Genomic DNA, 11,968 nt, shown 5'->3' with positions numbered 1-11,968 from the left:
CAGGTATTCTTAGCTTCGCTTCTCCTTCCCCTAGACACTCCAAACTCCTCCGAGTCCACCTTACGAATGCGAGTTGCCATCTTCATCCACACATTGTCTGCATCCCCTCCTTCCTCCCAAGGGCCCTCCCTAATGACCCTCTCCTTGAACGCCTGAGCTACCTCCCCCATGAGCTTCCACCACTTCATTCTAGCGACTTTGGCACGCTTATCCCACTGGACATAAATCCACAAGAGGAAGTCAGCAACCACTACCTTATGCTGAGGGACAACACTCTCTCTAGGTATCACCTTACAATCTAGGCACACATGCCTATCTTCTCTTCTCGAGAGCATGAAATCATTCTGGCAATAGTGTTGGCCACTACTAAAAGTCACCAGATGTGATTCTCTCTTTCGAAAGAGGGTGTTAGCTACGATCATGTCATAGGCTAGAGCAAAGCCCCCACTTTCCAACCTACACTTGCTAAAATTATACATCAACATCTACCATGCTAAAATTATACAATATGCAATGTTAAGTCATAACGCATCTACTGGTCTTGATTTCACATTGTGAAATGTTGGTATTTTTTCTATAAAGTTGGTCAAACTTTACGAGGCTTGACTTTAGAAAAATCTTATATGCAAACTAAAAATGACCGGGGGAGTACATACAATCATTTATGAGAAGATATTGGTTAAAAGTTTGGTTGGATGAATCTGTCCAATAAATCCGGATGGGAGGAGTACGCCGGTAGTAGCACAGTCATACTACAAGTGTGTAGTACAATCTTGAGCTAATAAATGGCATAACCAGCTATGAGTGATTTGCAAAAATCTTAACATTACACACAATCATTTATGAAAAGAATTTTGGTTAAACGTTCAGTTGGATGAATCCGTCAAATAAACCAGGACGGGGAGTGTCCGACAGTTGTAGTACACTTGTACTATAGGTGTGTAGTACAACATTCTTGAGCTAATAATTCTTGGCCTGCCTCCAAATATAGAAAGTCAGACATACATACAGCCATTCATTCCCCAAGGGAAATACCAGAAATACCACTTCCCCCAAGGGTCCAACACGCGAAATTTCCCTGAGTAGAAACACTCATTCAGAACCTGCATCGTGCCTTCCATTCGCAGCGTGGACCCTCGCTGACACATGGGTCCCACCACATGCCCCCTCGCGCTATCACGCGGCTCCCGCATATCTAGTAGACTGGCCTTGCCCCCACTTGCCAACCCACACCTGCTACCCCGCTTCACTAAAAAATCTGCCCCATTTACCAATTCCGTGGAGGCCCCTCCCCCCCGTTGACGACTACGACGAGGTACCATCAGCCGTCATGTATGGCGGAGCGTCCCTCATGGACCTCGAGGTTTCAACGGTGATGCGGAAGGTGATAGAGGCGACTCTACGGCCCAAGAAGAAGACGCCCCGACCAGGGGGCAGTGGGGACTTTGAGGCCGACTATGAAAACTTCGAGGCCGACTCCGGGGAATCCGATCTAGATCTCGGTCATAGTGGGGTGGATGAGAAGGATGATGACGAGGAGGTCATCGAAATAAAGCCCGTCGCTGCTGTCAAGAGGCGGTCCCTCTCCCAAGGTATCAGCCCTGGGTTGCTTGGATTAGTTTTGAATCTGTGTATCCTTACCTTTTGCGATTGAGTGTTGTACCAAGTGATTGTTTGATTGGTTCGGAAACTATTTGGTCCTTCGATTGGGTAGGAAGGACAAATTGTGTTGGGGTTCCTGTTGGAAGGCTATGTTTGGGCGGTGTTTGGATCGGATGTGCTATCATGAAGTGATTTGAATGAAGGGTTAGGTTCTTCCATTTGTCTATTGTATTTGGTTGGTAGGATGTTTCCAACATTGTCCCTTTCTTTCACAGAAGCTATTTTGGTTGTTATGTTGTTGATTTTTTGATTTATACTTTCCGTGACCTTCGATGGTGGTCCATAAGCTTACCGTTTAGTCAAAAGGGGTAGTAAATCCGCAGGAAGGGTCTGATTTCTCCGTTTTGCTTAGACGTATTTCTCTATTGAATTGTTTCCTTGTGATGGTTTTAGGTGTGTGTGAGGATTGTTCTAGACTTCGTTCATTTATCAGTCTAAAAGATTATTCTGCTAATCATTGAGTCTAGCTGAAAAAATATCATTGATTCTGCATCATCTATAATGCAATTTGTAGATTAATAATTGTAGAATGGTGTCAAAGGTCTATAACATGAGGTCAATTTATGAGGACCCTCGATTTTCCTTATTAAGTTGTGACTTTATTTTAATTGTTTTCCATCGTCATATTTTACATATAAATTCATATCCATGATGAAATTATTTACTTTTTGTGGGAGAAGTTTGTGCATGTTGGTCCCTCTTAGCATTGGCATTGATCTTCCAATTCTGATGATTTAAGCGCCATAACTAATGCCGGTTTTGGTGGTCCTTCAGCAAAAAGGAAGAGAAAAAACAAATTCAGGGGTATCCGTCAGCGCCCCTGGGGTAAGTGGGCTGCTGAAATCAGAGATCCTAGCAAGGGTGTCCGTGTTTGGCTTGGTACTTTCAAAAGTGCCGAAGCTGCTGCAAGAGCTTATGATGTTGAAGCACGCAGGATCTATGGCAACAAGGCAAATGTTAACTTTCCAGAGGAACCAACAGTTCCTCAGAAGCGCCGTACTCGCCGTCCTGCTCCTAAAGCACCCAAGCTAAGGGCATCATGGGAACCTACTGCCATACCAGTAGTCAACAACCTTGCCAACCCAAATGCTTTCGTCTACCCATCTGCTGACTTTGCCTCAAACCAGCCACTTGCTCTGCATGAGAACGTGTCATTTGTTCCTACAATGAACTCTGATGGCCCTGTTGAAGCCTCTGTTATGAATCTGCACTCTGACCAGGGAAGCAACTCCTTTGGATACTCTGACTTGGGTTGGAATTATGACACCAAGACTCCAGATATATCATCCACTACTCCAATTTCTACCATCGCTGATGGAGTAGAATCTGCACTTGTCCAGAGTAACCCCTACAACTCAGTGGTGATTGCTGAAGGAGCCGAATCTGCTGCGCTCGTCCAGAGTAACACCTACAACTCAACAGTGCCTCCTGCTATGGAGAACAATGATATCGATATCGTGGCATGGGCGACGCTTCTTATGGATGATGGCGTGGTCAAGCCGATTGATAGCCTTTTGAATTTTGATGTGCCTCAGGACGTCAGTGGCAACATGGACATTTGGAGTTCCGATGACATGCCCATGTGTGGCGAATTTGTCTAAGGGATTCAAACCTTATATATAGGGACAAAGGGTAAGCTTTTGCATATTGCACGTTTAGTCTGATGTTGATAATATTTTCATCACTCTGAACATTGTGTTCCATGTTTCAGGAATAAGATTATGGAGATTGGGAAGCACTATATTGTCACCTTCGGCTAGCATATGCCTATGTTCAAACTTAGATCCAAAAATATTGCATCCTGAGTCTGTTTTGTAATCGACCCTTTCCCTAGTTGATTGTCTCTATGTGGCAGCCATTTATGATGAACCGTTTTCTTTATATTTTCTCAACTTTTATATCGTCACTACCATTTCTGAATGTGAACATCATGGATCTGTGTCCAATTTGCTTTAATCTGTGCACCTGATCGTTTTTTCCTTTAATTGGTGATAGAAGTAACCAACATATCTTATTTTCAAGCATAATTTTATCTATTAAATATGGATTTGCCTGGCTACTTACACAATTTCTGTTGTAGAGGTGTGGTAAATTATGGTTGTGCGCGTATCCTATGGATGCAGGGGCTGGACATTTCAATCTCTTTTTTGAAAAAGTGTGTGTTAAGCCAACCTGTCATCTATATTATACCTCTTCATTTCAAGCTATGGCAAAATATACCAGATTTACTAATCTTCGATACTAGATGCGTGATCATATGGAGTCGTTCTTTCTACATGTAGTTCCTCTCACCGATGTAGTTCTTACTAAACATTTAGTGAGGCTAATTCATGAGTGGAGGGATTTTCCATTTGAGTGCATTCTTATAGAAATGCATTTTATTTTCCTCAGTCCCTCTCCAGGTGAGAAGCCATGTGAACCACATACTTTTCACTTGATTTTTTACCAGAACCTTCACCAAATTGGTGGTCTCATGTCACTGTCATGTTACGTCCTTGATTTGATTGGACGTCGGCATAAGTATGTTAGTGGTAATCTTGATTGGAGGGCCAACTAGTTCTGTGGATGTACATGGCATGGAAAGTTGTGAAGTCTGAGTCCATAGTACATTAGGTTTGCTAGTTTTTGTTAGTATAGGAATTAGTGTTTGTGAAGGATTACTAGTTACTAGAAGCAAATGTGTGCTTCGCTGCTGCACTATTTTCCATTGTTATGTCATATTTATGGTTATAATCATCAAAAAAGGAATTCTTTAATCAAAACATCAGATGCGATCAAATCATAGGCTAACATCATTCTATTTGAACAACTTCTAGTGCTTTCCTATTGCATTCATGGGATGACAGAGAACCTGAAAAGATATATTAACTATGTTTAAAGTTGTCGACAAAATGGTATGGGAAAACTATAGTGCAGGATCTAGTAACTGAACCCGAACGCTGGCCTTTTGGAAGTAACGATTAGAATAAAGATGATCTTGAATAAGATAGCCAGTAAAGAGACCAACACATGCAAACAAGTTTTTTACTGAATCAATTGATCTTCAGTGAGAGGAGTGAAGCCAACTGTTATTGTTGACCTCCTGATAAATTCAAAACATAATATCAGAATTCATGACAAATCAATCTCTCATAACCAAAAGGATAGTGGTGATGTCTTGCACAACACACATACTTTTAGACTTGCTATGGAAGTATATAGATAAACGAAGGATTATAGTTCCAAAAAGTAGACGTTTATTACTTCAAATCATATAAAGTTTCTGACATAAATCTTTCCCAAGTCAGAGAAGACACGTCTACAGATTAAGAGTATATTTTTATATCAACCAGCAAAAACAAATTAATATGCATGTAAAAGTAGAGTGCTTGCTTATGTGCCCTCATTATTGTAATGGAAGCTGTTTATTACAAGTTTAAACTATATTTAGTACCCAGGGCCAACTGTTTGTGAAAAAAGGGCACCAATCTATGATTTTCAGTTGGTTGTGTCCCTCAAGCAACTAACACGTGCATAATGAAGATTGTGAGAGTCAGAGCACCTTGAAATAATCCAGAACTTTTGGTGCTGGACTGCAGAAAGGTTATTGATCTACGTCTATATACCAAATTTTAGCAACTAATGATAATCAGAAGTTCTAAAAATAATTACCTTGACATAACCATGGGATATGATATCTTGACTTCTTTTTCTTGGCGGACTGATCACCTAACAATGCAAATTTGAAATTGTTCTTGTTTAGAAACAAACAAACATAATATGATGCATGTGAGTCCAGAATCCAGGAAGCAGAAAAATATGTCAGATTAGTCACGCTTGCACACTGGAAAACTCTCACTCTTCTAAACAACATGGGCATTCTCTAGCCCCCCTGCCATCCAACCGGAATGTACCAATGGGTCCTATTAGTGCATGTAGAATGAGCATAGTAAACTACAAGTAGCCCAAACAAGTGTTGCCTTTTTGCAACCTAGAAAAGCCGAGTAAACCACTACGAAGTACTAATACATACATACATACATAACCATATTTTCCTGGAACAGCAGAGTAAACCACTACAAAGTAATACTACATACATTACTCTTTATTTCCTATTAGTGGGCAACATTAAGCAAAAAAATTGGCATATTGGAATATTAGTACTTCTCATAATCTTGCAATGAATACTATTTATGCCAGATCTAACCACCCTTCTATGAACAATCAAAGATGTAGTGAAAACTTACAGTGAATGTATATATAGTAGCACTATTCTAATCCCTGGATTAGAATAACTATTTGGATCACAACGCCCCTATATAGGGAGCGACCGAGCTGTTCCTGAGATCCATCCTACAAGAAACAACCCCGAGCGATGATCGGCCCACCCCACCACCCCCACCCCTGGGACTGATGATCCACAAGTATAGGGGATCTATCATAGCCTTTTTGATAAGTAAGAGTGTCGAACCCAACGAGGAGCAGAAGGAAATGATAAGCGGTTTTCAGCAAGGTATTCTCTGCAAGCATTGAAATTATCGGTAACTGATAGTTTTGTGATAAGGCAATTTATAACGAGAAACAAGTAATGAAAGTAAATAAGGTGCAGCAAGATGGCCCAATCCTTTTTTAGCAAAGGACAAGCCTGGACAAACTCTTATATAAAGGAAAGTGCTCCCGAGGACACATGGGAATTATCGTGAAGCTAGTTTTCATCACGCTCATATGATTCGCGTTCGGTACTTTGATAATTTGATATGTGGGTGGACCGGTGCTTGGGTACTGCCCTTACTTGGACAAGCATCCCACTTATGATTAACCCCTATTGCAAGCATCTGCAACTACAACAGAAGTATTAAGGTAAACCTAACCATAGCATGAAACATATGGATCCAAATCAGCCCCTTACGAAGCAACTCATAAACTAGGGTTTAAGCTTCTATCACTCTAGCAACCCATCATCTACTTATTATTTCCCAATGCCTTCCTCTAGGCCCAAACAATGGTGAAGTATCATGTAGTCAACATTCACATGACACCACTAGAGGGATGACAGCATACATCTCATCAAAATATCGAATGAATACCAAATTCACATGACTGCTTATAGCAAGACTTCTCCCATGTCCTCAGGAACAAACATAACTACTCACAAAGCATATTCATGTTCATAATCAGAGGGGTATTAATATGCTTAATGGATCTGAACATATGATCTTCCACTAAGTAAACCAACTAGCATCAACTACAAGGAGTAATCAACACTACTAGCAACCCACAGTTACCAATATGAGGTTTGGATACAAAGATTGGATACAAGAGATGAACTAGGGTTTGAGATGAGATGGTGCTGGTGAATATGTTGATGGAGATTGACCCCCTCCCTATGAGAGGGTCGTTGGTGATGATTTCCCCCTCCCGGAGGGAAGTTTCCCGGCAGAACAGCTTCGCCGGAGCCCTAGATTGGTTCCGCCTCGTGGCGGCGGAGTTTCGTCCCGTGAGCTTTCTTATGATTTTTTCCTCGACGAAAGACTCCATATAGCCAAAGATGGGCATTGGAGGGCCACCAGGGGGCCCACGAGGCAGGGGGCGCGTCTAGGGGGGTAGGGCGCGCCCCCGCCCTCGTGGACGGTGGGTGGCCCCCCTCTGGTACTTCTTTCGCCCAATATTTTATATATATTCTGAAAATAATCCCCGTGGAGTTTCGGGACTTTTGGAGATGTGCAGGATAGGTCTCTAATATTTGCTCCATTTCGAGCCTAGAATTCCAGCTGCCGGCATTCCCCCTCTTCATGTAATCCTTGTAAAATAAGAGAGAATAGGCATAAGTATTGTGACATAATGTGTAATAACAGCCCATAATGCAATAAATATCGATATATAAGCATGATGCAAAATGGACGTATCAACTCCCCCAAGCTTAGACCTCGCTTGTCCTCAAGCGATAGCTGAAATCAAAAAAATATGTCCACATATTTAGAGATAGAGGTGTCGATAAAAATAAAATATGGACATGAGGGCATCATGATAATTCTTAGAACAACAACACACACACACACACACATATATATATATTGTCATATGATCTCTTATGATAAAGTAACAATTCATTCACATACTCAAGTATGAATCAGAAACTTCATTGAAAACTAACAAACTATAATCTCAGTCATTGAAGCAATTGCAATTTATCATAACATCTGAAAGAGTCAATAAGAGCTTTTCAGCAAGTCCACAAACTCAACCATCATTTAGTCTATCACAATTGCTAACACTCACGCGATATTTATGGTTATGAAGTTTAAATCGGACACAGAGAAAGATAGGGGCTTATAGTTTTGCCTCCCAACTTTTTACCTCAAGGGTAGTGTTAACAATAATAGTTCATGAAAACTCACATCCAATTCGTTATATATACTTGTATCTTTCCAACACATTGTGCTTGCCAAAGGATAAAATGTAAAAGGGAAAGGTGAAGATCACATCGACTCTTGCATGAAGTATATGACAAGCATAAAAGATAGGCCCTTCGTAGAGGGAAGCAGAGGTTGTCATGTGCTTTTATGGTTGGATGCACAAAATCTTAATGCGAAAGAATGTCACTTTATATTGCCACTTGTGATATGGACCTTTATTATGCAGCCGTCGCTTTTATTTCTTCCACATCACAAGATCGTATAAAGCTTATTTTCTCTGACCAATAAATCATACATATTTAGAGAGCAATTTTTATTGCTTGCAATGATGACAACTTACTTGAAGGATCTTACTCAATCCATAGGTAGATATGGTGGACTCTCATGGCCAAACTGGGTTTAAGGAAATTTGGAAGCACAAGTAGTATCTCTACTTGGTGCAAAGAATTTGGCTAGCATGAGAGGGAAAGGCATGCTCAACATGTTGGACGATCCATGACAATATAATTTATCTTAGATGCAAGAAAACATAACCCATTATGTTGTCTTCCTTGTCCAACATCAACTCTTTAGCATATCATACTATAATGAGTGCTCATAATCATAAAAGATGTCCAAGATAGTATATTTATATGTGAAAACCTCTCTTTCTTTATTACTTCCTATTAATTGCAATGATGACCAAAACTATGTTGGTCAACTCTCAATAATTTTTATTCATCATACTCTTTATATGTGAAGTCATTACTCTCCATAAGATCCATATGATCTCTTTATTTCTTTTTATTTCTTTCTCTTTTATTCTATTCATTCAAGATCATAGCAAAATAATCAAGCCCTTGACTCAACACTAATCTTTATTATATAAAGCTCACGGACTCGATTACATCGAAGAATCATAAAGCAAAACTCACAACTAGATCATACTAAAACTTTATTCTACTAGATCAAGAAATTACCAAAAGGATCGAACTAGGAAAAATGGTAAAGATGAAAGTGCTGGTGATATGATACCAGGGCACTCCCCTAAGCTTGGCAGTTGCCAAGGGGAGTGCCCATACCCATGTGTTTATGTCTCCTTCTTCGGGGGTGGTGATGATGGAGTTGTTGATGATGTAGGCTTGTCGTCCATCTTCCAAGGCATATGGTCACCATCATAGAAGGATGATCGAGTCTCCAGGATCCTCAGATCTGCAGCCAAATTCATCCTCTTGAATCTATATTCATACTCACAGTTTTGGTTATGCAGGTCATAGATCTGGGCTTGGAGGCGCTCTATTTTTCTCGTGAAGCTTGAAGATGGCCTCCCCAATGTTCTTGTCATCCAGCTTGTGGTTGTTGGTGAACTCCATGATCATTATATGATTGGAGTCGAGTCCACATTCCACCATCTCCTGGCACTTGAAAACTTGTTGCTCCAATGTCTCAAGCCTTGTTTCCATGCTTCCGATCTTCCTTGGTCCCTCAGCATCATGGATATGCAACAACCCCTCACGCATCTCAATGGTTTGAGGGTGTTGTAGAACCTTCGCGAAGTAGGGGTTGATGACCTTCTCAAAGAACTTGTCCTTGGGGGCATTTGAAGACGCCATGGCGATCTAGATCTGTCAGAAAAACAGTTCTAAACAAAGACAGAAGATATTTGCGTGATACGGTGGTCAAAACCTTCGGGAGATTATATAGTGAAATTTTACTGACCAAAAGAAGTATCGTGCAAGAAAACGGAGTCCGGAGAGCACACGAGGTGCCCATGAGGTAGGGGGGGCGCCCAGGGGGTAGGGCGCGACATCCACCCTCATGGACGCCTCGTGTCCTTCCCGTACTACTTCTTATTTTTCCTATTTTCTTAATATTCCAAAACGGAGAAAAATTTCCATTATAACTGTTCTGGAGTCGGTTTACTTACCGTACCACGTACCTATTGCTTTTTGGAGTCTGAAACATTCTGGAAAGTATCCCTTATGTATTCCTCCGGGTTACGGTTTCAATAACATTAGTTTCAATATTTATGGGATTACCTGAGATATAATGTTTGATTCTTTGACCGTTTACCACCCCTGGATTTGTGCCTTCAAATTTTTTGATTTTTATGGCACCGGAACGATAGACCTCCTCGATGACGTAAGGACCTTCCCATTTAGAGATAAGTTTTCCTGCAAAAAATCTTAAACGAGAGTTGTATAGCAATACATAATCACATACATTAAACACACACTTTTGTATCCTTTTATCATGCCATCTTTTCACTTTTTCAATAAACAGTTTGGCATTCTCGTAGGCCCGGGTTCTCCATTCATCAAGTGAGATGATGTCAAAAAGCCTCTTCTCACCGGCAAGTTTGTAGTCATAGTTGAGTTCTTTAATAGCCCAATATGTCTTATGTTCTAATTCAAGAGGTAAGTGACATGCTTTACCATAAACCATTTTATATGGAGACATACCCATAGGATTATGCAGTTCTATAGGCCCATAATGCATCATCAAGTTTCTTGGACCAATTTTTTCTAGATCTATTGACAATCTTTTGCAAAATTAATGTAAGCTCTCTATTGCTAAGTTCTACTTGATCACTAGACGGTGGATGATATGGAGATGCAATTCTATGATTAACATCATACTTAGCAAGCATTTTACGGAAGGCACCATGAATAAAATGTGAACCACCATTAGTCATTAAGTATCTAGGGACTCCAAACCTCAAAAAATTAACTTCTTTAAGCATCTTAATAGAGGTGTTATGATCAACACTACTAGTTGGAATAACTTCTACCCACTTAGTAAGGTAATCAACAACAACTAAAATATGAGTATACCCATTAGATGAAGGAAACGGTCCCATATAAACAAAGCCCCAAACATCAAATGGTTCAATAACAAGTGCATAATTCATAGGCATTTCTTGACATCTACTAGTATTACCAATTCTTTGGCAATCATTACAAGACAAAACAAACTTACGGGCATCCTTGAAGAGAGTAGGCCAATAAAAACCGGATTGCAATACCTTATGTGCAGTTCTATCTCGAGCATGGTGTCCTCCATAAGCCTCGGAGTGGCACTTGCGTAGGATCTGTTCCTGTTCGTGCTCAGGTACACAATGTCTAATAACACCATCTACTCCTTCTTTATAAAGATGTGCGTTATCCCAGAAGTAATGTCTTAAATCATAGAAGAACTTTTTCTTTTGCTGGTATGTGAAACTAGGTGGTATAAACTTAGCAACAATATAATTAGCATAATCAGCATACCATGGAGCAGTATGAGAGGCATTTATGATAGCTAATTGTTCATCCAGAAAGCTATCATCAATAGGTAGTGGGTCATCAGGAACATTCTCTAAACTAGACAAGTTGTCTGCAACGGGGTTCTCAGCTCCCTTTCTATCAATAATATGCAAATCAAATTCTTGTAGCAAGAGAACCCATCTAATAAGTCTAGGTTTAGCATCTTTCTTTTCCATAAGATATTTAATAGCAGCATGATCAGTGTGAACAGTTACTTTAGAATCAACAATATAAGGTCTGAACTTATCACAAGCAAATACAACTGCTAAAAATTCTTTTTCAGTAGTAGCATAATTTCTTTGAGCACTGTCTAGAGTTTTACTAGCATATTGGAAAAACATTTAATTTCTTATCAACTCTTTGTCCTAGAACAGCCCCTACAGCATAATCACTAGCATCATACATGATTTCAAATGGTAAATTCGAATCAGGAGGATGAGCAATAGGTGCAGAAACCAAAGCTTTCTTAAGTATTTCAAATGCTTCTACACAATCATCATCAAAGACAAAAGGAACATCTTTTTATAAGAGATTAGTCAGAGGCCGAGAAATTTTAGAGAAGTCCTTAATGAACCTCCTACAAAAACCGGCATGACCAAGGAAACTTCTTATACCTTTAATATCCTT

The 11,968-nt window shown here is 40.1% G+C and overlaps 1 protein-coding gene across 1 annotated transcript; it reads left to right on the top strand.

Moving 5' to 3' along the window:
• Nucleotides 1–1,238: 1,238 nt before the first annotated feature.
• LOC123130301 (ethylene-responsive transcription factor 1) lies at nucleotides 1,239–3,607 on the top strand. The gene is made up of 3 exons (XM_044550227.1): nucleotides 1,239–1,592; nucleotides 2,437–3,294; nucleotides 3,374–3,607. The coding sequence occupies exons 1-2, from the start codon at nucleotides 1,331–1,333 to the stop codon at nucleotides 3,261–3,263; spliced, it is 1,089 nt and encodes a 362-aa protein (XP_044406162.1). The 5' UTR covers nucleotides 1,239–1,330; the 3' UTR covers nucleotides 3,264–3,294; nucleotides 3,374–3,607.
• Nucleotides 3,608–11,968: the final 8,361 nt, after the last annotated feature.

Source organism: Triticum aestivum, chromosome 6A (genome assembly GCF_018294505.1).
Source record: "Triticum aestivum cultivar Chinese Spring chromosome 6A, IWGSC CS RefSeq v2.1, whole genome shotgun sequence".
NCBI classification, from domain to species: Eukaryota; Viridiplantae; Streptophyta; class Magnoliopsida; order Poales; family Poaceae; genus Triticum; species Triticum aestivum.
The sequence above is the reverse complement of the archived record's forward strand: the minus strand, read 5'-3'. Positions and strand labels throughout refer to the sequence as shown.

What these genes read in the sequence shown, in the direction of transcription:
- LOC123130301 (XM_044550227.1), top strand. Translation starts at nt 1,331, where the DNA reads ATGTATGGCGGAGCGTCCCTCATGGACCTCGAGGTTTCAACGGTGATG. An exon ending in GAGGCGGTCCCTCTCCCAAG is followed by an intron (nt 1,593 to 2,436) that starts GTATCAGCCCTG and finishes GTGGTCCTTCAG; the next exon opens with CAAAAAGGAAGAGAAAAAAC.